Source organism: Antechinus flavipes, chromosome 3, assembly GCF_016432865.1.
Source record: "Antechinus flavipes isolate AdamAnt ecotype Samford, QLD, Australia chromosome 3, AdamAnt_v2, whole genome shotgun sequence".
In the NCBI taxonomy this organism is placed as follows: domain Eukaryota; kingdom Metazoa; phylum Chordata; class Mammalia; order Dasyuromorphia; family Dasyuridae; genus Antechinus; species Antechinus flavipes.
In genome coordinates, this window is record NC_067400.1 from 125,044,890 (window position 1) to 125,059,724 (window position 14,835).

The 14,835-nt window shown below is 31.8% G+C and overlaps 1 protein-coding gene across 2 annotated transcripts in view; it reads left to right on the forward strand.

Moving 5' to 3' along the window:
• The window catches only part of NDFIP2 (Nedd4 family interacting protein 2), a 90,953-nt gene that overhangs the window by 55,665 nt on the left and 20,453 nt on the right, over nt 1-14,835 (forward strand). Inside the window, exons 3-4 of one of the 2 annotated variants that reach the window (XM_051983981.1) lie at nt 2,811-2,944; nt 6,255-6,314. In XM_051983981.1, the coding sequence (XP_051839941.1) occupies nt 2,811-2,944; nt 6,255-6,314 (194 nt within the window). The remainder of the gene's footprint in view (nt 1-2,810; nt 2,945-6,254; nt 6,315-14,835) is intronic. The other variant, XM_051983982.1, reaches the window with a different exon arrangement.

Genomic DNA, 14,835 nt, shown 5'->3' on the forward strand with positions numbered 1-14,835 from the left:
AGAAAGAATAATTTTAAAAAATAAAGGAATTGGAGACTGGAAAAGTAGTGTTAAATCCTCTTGTTGTTTTCAGCACATTTTTGATGGCATAATCTCAAAATTGGTTTTTTTTTCCTTCTTTGACACAAGTTTCATATGTTGTTTCTCTTCATCATTCCCTTCTCAATTTTTTTTTAATAAAAAAAATTTCAGTTTTATTACATTGTCTAAAGTACTTTTGCTGTGGTAAAGTAGTGAGTTTAAAATGAAGATGTCATGTTTCAAAAGTAAGATAGCGTTGGTTAAATTAACCTCAGGTTCCTTTCTGTTTAACACTTTTGTGCCTGAATTTACAGTGGTTTAAGAAAAGGGAGAGCGGGGAAATTGTAGACTGCCATCACATTTAAAGTTAAATTTCAATGAGATTACCATGTGTCATAGACTTTGGTTCTCCTTAAACCATATAACATATTGATATTGTCATATAAACATATAGTACTTTAAAAATTATTATTAAATTTTTTTATTTTTCAAAACATATGCATAAATTATTCTTCAACATGCTTGCAAAACCTTGTGTTTCAATCCCCCCCTTCCCTCTTGCCCTTCCCTAGATGGCAAGTAGTCTAATATATGTTAAACATCAACATACGGTATTACCTAAACTCTAGAAATCTACTTCACTATGACTAAGCTTGAGGGATTTCTGTACAGTTATTTCTTCCTTATCATAACTTTTCCCCATTGTGGTTTTGATCTATCACTAGTTGTCATAAGAAATTAAATGGGAATTTTTTAGAAGTTTTGTGGAAGCCACAGATGACATACAGACATGCACAGACAAGACAGAAAATGTTTAGAAAATTAGAAATGCATACTATTAACATTTTGTCTTCTCTTCCTTCTTATTTATTTGTTTGTGTATTGTGAGACAATTGGGGTTAAGTGACTTGTCCAGGATTCTACAGCTATAAGTATCAAGCTTCTTGATGCCAGATTTGAACTCAGAATTGAAGTAAGAATTTCTAAGGAGGTCATGAATTCAGGCCCTCCTGACTCCAGGGTTGATTTATGCCTTGTACCACTTAACTGTCCCCATATTTCAGATTATAATACCATAAATATCCACAATTTCTTTTTTAAAGTTAAAATAAGTAAAAAGTTAAAATTGAAGAAAAGAACATGCAAGCCAGCAAATGACACATAAAGGCTAGTATTTTTATTCAACATTGACCTATGCCCAAATGCTTAATCCAAATTTTATAAAAAAAAAAAAAATTAAGACTTCTCTGATATGAAGGAAAAATCATGAAATTTTTCAAGGATTTTGAGAGCTCTGTGCCCCTAATCCCCTGCGATATGGAGGGGATAATTATAGTTAGTACTTCTTCTTCCTTTCCTCCTTTTTCTCTTTTCATTCTTGTTTCTCATCTTATTGTTTAGCTGAAACAGCTTTTTCCAGAGGTATCAGAGGTCTCTTAAATTGCCAAACTTAATGGGTGTTTCTTAGTCCTCATTGTTCTTGACCATTTTGCAGCCTTTGACATTGTTAATGAACCTTTTCTCTTTAATACTTGTTTCTCTCTAGATTTCTGTGAAACTCTTACTATAGCCTTGTTTTCTTTTCTCTTAAGACTACTTCTTAAGTTTCTTTTGCTGGATCTTGATCTCGGTCACTCCAGCAAACAGTTATAGGGAAACTAAGGCCCAAAGAAAAGAAATAATTTGATTAAGCTTATATAGCTAGTTATTGGCAAAACTGAAACTAGAATACAGGCTTCTTACCTTTCAATCTAGTATTATTTTTGCTATGCTATAATACTTACTATAATACTTAAATATAGGATATTTCAAAGTTGACATATTTTATAATTGCAAAATGGAGAAGGTGAAGTGTTTTTACATTTACTTATAGTTTTTACAGATATTTAAACATTATAATGCTTCTTTGGAAAAGTAAGAAATGTATAAATGGCTTTTTTACTTAATTTTTAAAATATAGGCATTCTCTGAGTTTTGAAATAATTCTTTCCTGAAAACATTAACTCAACAAGATAATTGAACATTAATTCAACAGATATTTATTAAATATTAATGCATATATTTATGTAATAAAATATGCTAGATGTTGGGCACCATTTGGTCTTACAAAAATCTAATAAGGGGATATAAACCAATATAAAGTAAACTATTTTAAAGCACAATCAGAATTCATAAGGAGGAGATGAATAATTTTTGAATGGAAAGATAAAGAAGGATTTAGCATTTTAGTAGATTGGATTTTAGTTGGTAAGATAGGAGGTGGGTGTTATCTCATATCTAGGAAATAACATGAAGAAAGTGAAGAATAGGAACACTTGGAATGTTTTTAAGTACATAGTCCAGTTTGGTTGAAATATAGACTTGCATGAGCAAGAGTCCTGTGAGATAAGACAGTGAAGGTAGGTTGACTTGGGTTATGAAAGGGTTTGAATATCAGACTGAAGAATATCTTTTAGATAAAGACCTTGGGCGGTAGATCACAGAATTTGCCTAACATTATAGTTAATAAATAGTAGAGCTGAAGTTTCTTTACTTCTTAGTCTAGTATACTTTCTAAAATCCTTACTCTGTCTCATTTATGGTAGTATCAGTAAATCTGGAAAGCTTTAAAATAGCTTTACAGGTTAAAAAAAAGTCTAATTTAAATGATTTTAGTTCCTTTTTGTCTTGGGCTATATAGTTACATAGATAATCTTTGTAAATTATCATGATTGTAGAATTGTAGAGTATGTACAAAAATGACTTCACATACTTTACCTTTCATGTTTATCTTTTTTCTTTTTCTTCAGAAGCAGAAACTCACAGCGAATTTTATCCTGTGCCACCTCCTTACAGTGTAGCTACTACTCTTCCTACATATGATGAAGCTGAGAAGGCCAAAGCTGCTGCAATGGCAGCTGCTGCAGCAGAACCATCTCTGAGAGTAAGAAAAAATAATTATCACCCTTTTTAGAAATGCTGTTTTTAATTTGCTTTTAGCCATTCTGTCTCTCCTGCCTGGAATAGAATTGCTCCTTTTCCCAGCTATCTTTAATGTTTGAATTCTTTTTTTCCAGAGAACCTTTTTAAATTCTGCTTGGGAGCCATTTCTTCTGCTTGCTTCCCAGCACCTTTTCAGGACTTCTTCTTTGTGCTTATCACATTTTTTTCTCATCTAATAGTTTTTGGTGTATTTTTCTTATTGATATTATTCTTATGTTTCCAGCACCCATTTTAATGGGTAACTTTTATGATGAATTCATTTGACTTTGGATGACAGTCAGGAAATAAATAAGAGCAATCCATCCTTATTTAGGTCTATATTAAAGTTGAAGGGTAAATATTTAGCTCATGTAATTTTAAGAATATAATCTGATTATGTTAAATATTCTAACACTATCATTATTTAAAAAATCACTTAAGTTCCTATATGTGATGTACTGCCAGGTATTGTAAGAGAAGTTAGATACCAGCCCATCCCCTAGTAGTTTACCAGTTGGAAAGACAGCACATATTGGTGCCCATTTATAGAATATATATTAATTGAAAATATTTAATTTAAGAAATATATTGATAGATTGCTAATAAGGCACATATTATTGAAGAGAGTGATCTCAAAAGTTGTTTGTCTTCAAATCAATCACGGTGTTGAATAGCTTCAAAATTCATTAAAACAGTGTTTGGAGAAGGTAAAATTTTAGGAACTGTTTAAATGCTTAGTGAACTGGAGTGAGTTTAGTTAAGAGGTAGGATGTTACAGTCATAAGGAGGTTTAGGGATTTGTACTCATGATGAGCATAGGGGTTTGACTGTTACAAGAAAAGACAATTGAAATAAGACAGTCCAGGATGCTTTTGACATGACTTTTTAAGGACTTAGACTTAGTAAAATGGAAAATGCTGCAGACTTATAATATGTAATAGTTAAAGGTAGGATAAAATAACTTTGGCAGTAGCAGGAAGATAAGCTAAAGGCAAGCCATCTGACAAGAAGGAGGCTATAATATATTCTAGGCAAGAGAGGACAAGTTTCTAGGGCTCTGGTAGAGAAGAAAAAATAGAGTAGATTTAGATGGGAAAAAAGTAGTATAGTTAGTTACCTAATTAGATAGTAGATAGCTGTAGGCTAATGATGACTCAGTGATCACTCTTAAATTCCTGACTTAGGGTGTGATAGTATTCTCTGATGGAAAGTTTTTCACAGGGAATCATTATCAAAGGTACATATGAAGTTAAATCTGTTGGTCTTTACATTCTAAATTAAAGACAAGATAGACTGTCCAAAATATAAAATGCTGTGGGCTGTTGAGGGAAAATTTGGGAAGGGGAAAGGCTAGCTCTATTTTTCTTATGTCTTGATGATGGAGTCTCATGGGTCCATTTAGAGATGGAAAAGAAAAAACAAAATAATTCCTGTCTTTCAAGGTGCTTTAATTTTCTGATGGGATATAGCATGTACATAGATACATAAATATAAGGAATTTCATATGAGAGAAGGAGAACATTAACAACTGGAGTGATCAGTGAAAGCTTAACGGAGAAGATAAGAGTAGGACCATGAAGGCAAATAAGGATTTTGAGAGTGGAGGTAGGACATTGCAAGTAAGAAAGTTCAGGAATAATCAATAATGCAGTTTGATTAGAATGTTTAATATATGAAGGGAAATAAGGTGAAATAAACTGGAAAGCTAAGTTAAATTAAGTTTGTGAAGGACCTTAAGTACTAGGCTGAGAAGTTTGTATTTTATCCTATAGATCAAAAGGAGTTTCTAAGTGTTTTTAAGCAGGGGATGAAATGGTGAGACCTCAGCCTTAAGATGATTATTTTGTTAAGTGTGTGGAGGTGGAATTGGACAGGGGAGAGACTAAGAAATTATTTTGGCACCTGTGTGGGAGAGGGAGAGATTAGGAGAGGACCAGTTAGGAACTCAATAACAGATCTTTACCCAAATTAAGTTTAGTTGCAGCAGTTTAGGGAAGACAGAGGTAGATTAAAAAAAAAGTTTGTGGTATATCTATATATAAATTTGAAAAACCTGAGTGTTCTAATAGATCCTGCAGGATTATAAAAATAAACTCTGAAATGATATCTTTCCCAAAATATAAGTATGAAACAGTATAATAGAGTTGATCAAAGTGGTGGCTATTGAGGGATCAGGGATTATGTCCTGTCTCTGATATATAGTAACTGTATGAATGGGACTTTAAATTCTGTGAAAGAAGAAAACTTGTGTCAGAGGGTAGAAGATGAGTTTATAGATCTTGTTGAAAACATGAAGAATCTATTTTATATCATCTGAACTAATAGTCTAGCTATTGTATAACAATTGGTAACCAGTTAATTCCAAGTTTGGAAAGCAATTAGAAAAACATGCGCTTTCTCTGGAAGTCTTGTTCTCTTTTACATTCCTATATCCTGCTGTGTTAGCATGCTCCAAATGATTGGTAGCAAGATGGTGGTCTCTTGATGTTGGGAATAATATGCAAATAGCAGATAGAGTCCACTATAATCATTTGAAAGCTTCTAAACCATCTTCTTCTGTTATTTGATAATTGATACACCGTTTAAGAGTTTACTGTTTTTTTTTTAATTATCTGGTGATTTCTTAAGTATACACTGTACCTGACACATTCACTTTTTAGTGGAAACTATTCTTCATTAAGAGGTAGCTAGGTGACTCAGTGGAGAGAGCACTAGTCTTGGAGTCAGGAAGACTTAAGTTTACATATGACCTCAGACATTTAATAACTATGACGCTAGGCAAGTCAACCTCTGTTTGCAATAATTCACTGCAGAAGGAAATGGCAAACCACTTTTAATAACTTTGTTAAGAAAGCCTCATGGATAGCATTAGCATACTGTGGTCTCCAAGGTCACAATGAGTCAAACATGACTGAACAACTTAACAATTCTTCATTAAGTTTTTGATCTATAATAAATCTTGGGAGTAATTATAATTTTTAAACAAGTGAAATTTTTAGAATTTAATATAACTTAATTTTAAAGGTAATATATTCCCATGATGCACAATAATTAACATAAAGTCTGAGGGGGAAAGGTAGTTCTTATTTTGAATATAAATTTTAAAATTTAGATTTTTGAGTTTTAGGTTATTGTAGTGCCAAGAAATGGCACTGTGTCAAATGTCAAAAATATCAAAATGTTGACAATGTTCAGTTCGTATATTATGAGTAATTTTCACAATGTTTAGTTTTCAGCTCATATTTTTCTGTTTTATTGTCTTACATGCTTAGCACGGACAGTTTAGGGAATCTAGGAGTCTATTTGATGAAATATTCCTGCACTCACCAGAGGTATGGTATAGTTTTACATAGTTTAGACTTTGTAATAATTTTTTTTCCTGATGTATTTTGTGTTTCACTAATGGTGATCTTATAAAATATTCTTTTATAATTTTTGCATAATTTTAAATTGGCATGTAACCTTAGAATTGTAAATTTTTATATAAAGTTGATCTTAATAGACAACTTTTGTTTTTTCTAGTTAAAAAATGACTATTTGTAACAGTTAAAGTGATAAAATGATTGTATAAATTCCTTGAGAATTTATTTATCATTATGTCCCTATCTCTGGCTCCAAGGCCTTTGTCATCTTTTCCCCTGCCCCATCATATTAAATTGTACATTGTGTGAATAAAAAAAAACCTCATAACTCTTAAAGTAGGCTCTCATTCTTTCCCCTTCTGGTTTATGCTGAAGTATAGGAATCTATAAAAATAATGGTAATGCAGATTACTGGATATTCTTCTAGTAAAAAATCCGGGGTTTATCTTTTATGTTCATTTAAAAAGACAAGGTTATAAATTTTCAGCCCCAAATCAAAAAATAATAACTTGGATGACCCAGATTCTTTACTATTCATTCACGTTATGGTTACAATGATACAAAGAATCAGCTTTTTTTGTAGACTAATGTATATAATAAAATGGATTCAATATAGTTAGACAAACTTCAAACAAAATTTTCATGTGAAAAATTAACCTAGATGTCTTAAATACAAAAAATAAGATGAAATATAAGATTTATACAGAAAAAGTCTTGCCATAAATAATTGCAATGTAAAATAAAATCTGTGATGTCATTTAATAAGCAATTTTATCTTGCTACAAAATTCCCTCTATCTAAAAATATTTATGATTTTAGTTATGTGATTACCATTTAGCAAAGTGATTTTCCTAAGATGTAAGTCAGATCATGTCCCTCTCAGCTTCAGTAAACTCCAGTGTCTCCTTGTGACTTTCAGGATCAAATATAATGTTATGGCTTTTAAAGCTCTTAATAACTTACTTACTCTTTCTGTTTCCTAGGCTTCTTATATCTTACATCTTCTTTTATTTCCCTTCTTATATTTAGACTTCCCCATTTTCTCTCTCTTTTTTCTCCCCCTACTTCCCTCCTATTTGATCCACTGATGACCTCCTTGCAGTTTATATACAAGGCCTTCCATCTCTTCACTTTGGACTTTTTCTCTGGCTATTTCCTGTTTCTAGAATTCTTTTCCTTCCCATCCTTGGCTTCTTCAAGTCCTAAATAAAATCCTGCTTTCTATAAGGAAAACTTTTCCTAATTCCTCTCAATACTAGGTCCTTTCCTGTATTGGTTATTTTATATATTCACCTTGTACATAGCTTGTTTTACATAGTTATATGTTGTTATCTCCATTCTATTGTAAGCTCATTGAGCCAGGACTTAGTACAGTGCCTGACACATACTAGACACTTAAGAAATGTTTATTTACTAACTGACTTTTTATCCTCACAAATTTTAAGAGGCTATATAAATATCAGTTATTATTTATTATTGTTGTTGTTGTCATTACTGAACCATGACACCATGTAAAATTGTATTAGTGGTGTGTATCCTGCTAGAGTTCATAACTGAACTTGATTGTTGACTGTCCCTGACTTCAATAACTTCTATCTGTTCCCCATCTTCTATTCCTTGATTCTGATCTCCATCTTATTAGAATTACAAAATCTAGAACTGGTAGGGATGTTAGAAATTATCCAGACCGGCCCTTTTTTTGAAAAGAAGAAATTAAAAGGCTAGAAAAGTTAAATTTCATTTAACATGTAATGTTATCTAACCACAGAATTCACTCCATATTTGAAAATATTTGTGCTAAGGTGCAAATCCATTTATGTCTTCCTCTGCTGCAGTAAACTCCAGTGCCTCCTTATCATCTCTGGAATCAAATGTAATATGGCTTTCAAAGCCCTTTTTAACTTACACAGGTGGCAAATGTCAGAGCTGGGTTTCATACTTTATTACTCCAGTTCCATATTCAGTATTTTTTTTCATTGCTGCATCTTCAAGTTTATGTCCAGAAAAAGCAGACAACCTGATTTGAGAGCATTTAAAGTATGAAATGAGTTTATGTTAGGAAGCTCCTCAGTCATTAATTGTCTATCATCATATATATGACTAGCATCTCCTAGTGTCTGGAGAATATACAGAAAAAGAACAAAGCATTTTGTATGGACATTTCTGACTTCAGCCTTTTGTACAATTTTCCAGAGAAAACGATCATCTAACTGAGACTGGGTTTGACTGCCTTTTAGTCTAGCTTTGCACACAACCACTCATTCTTTTATCAAAAATACTGCTTTATAATAGACAGATTTTTTTAGAAAGTTGATTTTTACTTGCAGTTTGCATATACTTCTGAGTTGGGTAGGTTTTAAATAAAACATTTAAAAAATTATTTGAAATAAAAATATAAATGTGAACAAAAGTTTTAACATTCTATTTTTCACCTTTTTCAAGCTGTATGATTCAGGATTAAAGTAAAATTCTAACTTCCCACCTTCCTAACCTTCAGCTGTGATCAACATTTCTTCTGCCATTCCATATTCCTCTTCCCCTTTTAAATAGCCAGAGACTACTTGAAACCCACTTTAGATGAAAGCTTATTTTGGCTAGAAATTGCAACTTAATATAGAAAGAAGGCACCCAGATTTTTTTTTTTTCAGTTGCATCTTCTGACTTGCCACAGGCTGTTTGTGTTTTAGTGTTGTAAGGGTATAAGCAAGCTATATCTCAAATGCCTCTGCATTTTTTGTCCATACATAATTGAAAGTAGGTAAAAGTGAAACATACCAAAGTGTTCCAAAATATGTTTCAGCCCCCTTTTTTCTGTATTTATTTTTTTACTACTGGGTGGTGACACCCTCAACCTCCCCCCAAAACAAACAAACAAACAAACAAACTTCAAATCAACTATTGAAAACAAAAATCAAAGGAGCCAATCTTCTATCATTAGGTAAAAAGAATTCACTGTTAAAAAAATGCACTTGGCATTGACTCACTCAATTGGGGACCTATTCAACTGGGGTATGACATTTCATGAGCAGAATTTCAAAAAGGAGTGATTAGATTGGAGAGTATGAAACTTTAGCTATAAAGATAGGTATATTATATGATGCATATCTATTCATAATTGGGTGTATATTTCTCTCATCCTTTCTTTAATGGTAATTCTTACCATCTTTTGGAAGTACTAATTAAAACAGGCCATATATTCCCCATTTCCTTTTTTTTTCTTGAATAGGAAGCCTCAGAATTTCTGATAAGTGACCATTTGGTCAAACTTATGCTTGAAAAAGGACCCTCCCACCCCCACCCCAATCACTTTTTTAACAAAGTCATCCAGCTTTTTCTTAAAAATTGATTGTGAGAAAGAATCCATTATTTTTAATTTTAGATTGTTCTTGTGCTTCCTTAGTCTAAACCTAAAATTAATTGACATCTTTTCAGTTTTCACTATTTGTTTTTCCTAGCTGTACCTCCAGTGTCAAAGCATACACATTTTATAAAAACTGTTTATTTTTATTGATAACTTTTGTTTTTACATCAGCTTCATTTCTTAAGATATCCCTTTTCCATGACTTACCCAGTGAACCATTCCTTGTGACAATTTTTTATTTTGTTTTTGCTGAGGCAGTTGGTGTTAAGTAACTTGCCCAGTGTCACACAGTTAGGAAGTGTTGAGTGTCTGAGATCATATTTGAAATCAAGTCCTCCTGACTTCAGGGCTGGTGTTCTATCCACTGTGTCATCTAGCTGCCCCATTATGACAGATTTTTAAAAAGCATCTCATCAAAACCAACCACAGCTTTTTTCACAGTCATATATAGTCTCTTGTCTCTGAGTGGTCCATTTTTAAGCTCTTCCTTGTGTTTGATCTTGTTCATTATAATTTCACCATATTCAATTTTGTGATGATATTGTTTGCCATTTACGTTGTTGTGAGCATTTCTATAGTTCCCTAATTATTCTTGTCTCTCTAATCTTCCTTTACTAAAGCAAAGGTTTTTACTATGTTCCTCTTCTGCTCAGTAAATTCTACTGATTCTTTTTTTATCTCTAGGACTAAAAATAAACATCTGTTTGGCATTTAAATATTTTCATAACCTAGCTCCTCCCTGCCTTTCCAGGCTTAATATACCTTACTTTCTTTCATATATCATCCTCATCGGCGAAGCTGGCTTTCTTGTTACTCAGTACAATATTCTGTGTCCCATCTCCATGCCTTTGCACCATCTGTCCCCCATTTCTAAAATACATTCTTTTTTAACTCCTGTTTCTTAGAATTACTAGTTTTCGTCAAAATTTAGCTCAGTGCTGTCTCCTACAATGTTGATTATCCCCTCAGATATTCAAATATGCTTATATATTTATATTTTTTTCTTTAGATTGGTTCATAAAGGTGAGGATTGTTTTAGTTAAATATTTATATTTTTACTTTGTAGCACATAATAAGTGTTCAACATGCTTATTGTTGATTTCTGATTACTTCATTTCATATCAGTTCACATGTCTTTTCACACTTCTTTAACTTATTTTGTATTCACTGTTTCTTATAGCACAGTGGTATTTTACCAGCATATATGTGCCATGACTTTTTTTTTTTTAAACAAAAAATGTAGTGAATGTTTTGGTCTATATGGGACTTTTCTTTAAAGCAGAAGAATTCTAATTTTCTTTCTCTGTGATTCTTCAGATTCTTGGATCCTTCAGATACTTGAACATAGCTGATGTTCTTCCTAAGTTTGCTCTTCAGAATAAACATCCCCCGCTCCCTTGTGAAGCCCTTTACTATCCTGGTTACCCTTCTGTGTATATTTTCCAGTTCATGAATTCTTGTTTTTTTTTTTTTTTAATTTCAGTAGTATTTTGTTTTTTCAACTACATGTAAAGATAGTTGTCAACATTCACTTTTGCAAGACTTTGTGATCCAAATTTTTCTCTCGCCCTCCCCAAGACAGCAAGTGATCTGATACAGGTTAAATATGTACAATTCTTTTAAATATATTTCCATATTTGTCATGTTTGTGCAAGAAAAATCAGACCAAAGAAGGAAATAAAAAACATGAGAGAAAGAAACAAGTAAACCAAAAAAAAAGGTCAAAAAACTATATTTTGATTCATATTCAGTCTCCATTTTTCTTTCTGGACACTGATGGCATTTATAGCATTTTTTCTCCCAAGTCTAATTGCCTGGAATCATGTGCTTGTTGAAATGAACCAAGTTGATCACATAGTCTTGTTGTAATGTTCTCTTGTTTCATTTCATGTAAGGCTTTCCTGACTTATCTGAAATCAGCCTGCTTATCACTTTTTATAGAACAATAGTATTCTATTACATTCATATACCATAACTTATTCAGCCATTCCTCAAGTGATAAGCCTCCACTTAATTTCTAATTCCTTGTGACTTCAGAATGGGCTGCTTCCAACATTTTTACACATGGGTCTTTTTCTGTCTTTTATGATCTTTTTTGGGATATAGATTCAGCAGTGACACTACAGTTTAATAATTAGATTTTGTATAATTGGTTTTCTTTGTAATTCTATGCATTAAAGACATTATTCTGAGGAATCCATGAAAGACTGCTAAATGGATCCATGACATAAAACAGGTTAAGAACTCTGCTCTAGCTTATTAAATTCTTTCCTAAAAAATAGTTTTAGAACTAAATATGGTAATATTGCTTTTGTCTGACAGGAATAGAATATGCAGGTCATATGACCAGGGATGTCCTAGAACCAGTTGAACCCAGCCTAATTTTAGTTAAATTTTTAGTATTGGACATTTTTACTTTGGAAACTGGCAAATGCTAAAAATCAGGACTTATTTAATCTAAACTTAAGTAAATGATGGAGGAAATGTTAATAATGTAGATTAAACTTAAATGTGTGTCATTGGCACATTATTTTTAAAATGAAGAGACAGTTGTTAAACATTTATCAATACTCCCCTGCTTACGATCATTCTAATTGTGGAATTATGTCTTTTAATGTGAATAAAAGTGAATTAATGGACTGCCATAACACATTATTGACTCATATTGAGTTTGCATTATAATAAATTCACTATATGTTTTTCAGATAAACCAGAAGTATGCTTCCTCCATTTCTTACCTATGAAGTTAATTTTTTAAAAAAACTCAAGTGTGTAAGACTTAAAGTTTAACAAAAATGAATTAAATCTTGTTAGAAACATTCTAATATTTATTTTGTCAGGAATTTTTTGAGTCATCTAACAAGTAATATCTAACAAATAAATCTCTACTAGTTTTGATTAGTTTTAATATTTGATAAGAAAAACATTGTAGCCAGAATGTTGGAGATAAAAGCTCTACTTTGCTCTCGTTTTTCTTTGAATTTTATTATAAAGATAAGTAAGGAGATGACAATAGAGTACCCAGATACTCTTGTGGAGTTCAAATAACCTGGTTTCAGTGAACTATGACCTCCCATAAAAAAAGCTGAAAAAAGCTGGCAGCAGTGATTGCTAAGTCCTCTATATTTGAAAGATAGGGGTGAAATTTAGAAGTATCAAAAGGCCAGAAAAGAGTTACTGTCCCAATTTTCAAAAAGACAAGAGAAGAATGGAATCTTACAATTGAGTCTGACATTGATTCCCATAAAATTCTAGATTGTCTGATCAAAAGGATGATTAATGATCATGATAATTATAAAGGGTGACTTTTATTTCAACCATTTGGCCTAAGAGGGCAGGACTAGAAAGGGTAAAATTACAGTGAATCAAATTTATACTTAACATAAAGAAAGCATAATAGAACTATTCAAAAATGGAACAGATAATTTCAGGAAGTAATGTTTTTTTCATTCAAAGTCAGCTATTGAAAACAGACAACCCACTTGTCAGGCTGTGATATTTTTAAGAGACAATCCTGTTCATATTTTGGGCTGAACTAGTTGACCTTTTAGATTTCTCTTTCAACACTGTGATTGTATGAATCTTTCATTTATAGTTTTGCATGGACATATATATTTCTTGACTTTGAAAAATATTTCCAAAACAAATTCTGAAACTCAGCCTCTTTACATGTTGTTAACTAGTTACATTGTAAACATATAAGTGAATAGGGGTCATAAAACAAACAAACCCCCTAAACCTTCCTCCCTCCACAAAAAACCTCTTTAAATAAACTAAAGCCATGTGCCATAAAATAAATATGAACTATTCAACCAGTGTATATTGAATGTATGCCCAACATTTTGCTAGGCAAAATTCCTTAGCAGATACAGGAATAGTATAATGCATAGTCCTACCTTGAAAAAAGAATTAAGACATGATTATTATAGGATCATATTTGACAGACCATGATTTCATCTATACAGGTACTTTTTCTATTATTTCAGATGATATCCTAGTCACAAGTTCTTAACCTTTTCAAATGTTGTCTCATGTAAATCTCCCTAAAGCCATTCTTTTAGAGGGTCTTCCTAGATCGCTTGATTTTATATGATTACAGCAAACCTATTACGTTTATGTATTACATATATTATTTTTAAAGTTTTATATTTGGGGAGACTGACACTTAAGTGTTTTGGTAATAATAACGTTTATGAATATGAGGTACAGGATTTCAACAGGCCCAGTACTCTATATGGTATGTCCTACTGACTAATAAGGAGTGAGATTTCTTATAAGTCTTTAGTATTTTACCCCTCTATCAGATGTTTTAAAATTTGTTTCCGTGGCATCCTCATTATCATGTGTTCTGTGGTACATATCATCTCTGTTTATATTTGGAGTAGTTAGCTACTTTTCTATGAATTATGGGATTAAGACTTAAAATGTGGCAATTCTGCTATCACTGATGAAAAGAATTCTAGAAACATTTACAGTAGTAGCCCATGTTTCATCTGTTTGTCCTTCTAGTTTCAAACTCTCTTTAGGATGATCTGCTCAGATGGTCTCTTGGGACCGTTTGTTTGTAAGTTTGTTTTTTGCTTCTTATTGTTGTTTTATGATGTCATATAGTTCATATTCTTCCAGCATCTTGTTCTGTTGGATTTTATACATGAATTTAGATTTTGAATTGATATTTCCTTTGGCTTAGTTCCATTTAGCAAAGAAAACAAGGGTTTGCTAGTTTCAAGGCTTTTTGATTCTCCTTGTTATGGTAGTTTTTTAAATATCATTTATACTTCTTTAGAAACTAGTGATAATATATTGGTGCCTCTTCTTTTATATATTTCTCATTTTTCTGCATCTATTTTTTGACATCTTTTTTAATTAAAGTTTTTATGTGTTGATTTTTATCTTTGTTCTAGAAAGTCAATGATATGACCATTAATAGTTCATTAAGAAACAACATCACATCATTAACTAGTTATTAATCTGCCTATTAAAATACAATCAATTTCCTTATATGGTATCATTTGGTGTTTGCCACACAAAACATAGAGGAAGTAATTAGTAAATAACATAAGAGAATAACAATTGTTAAATTGTGTTTATATATACAATAAGTATAGCAAATTATAGGGCATGATGCAG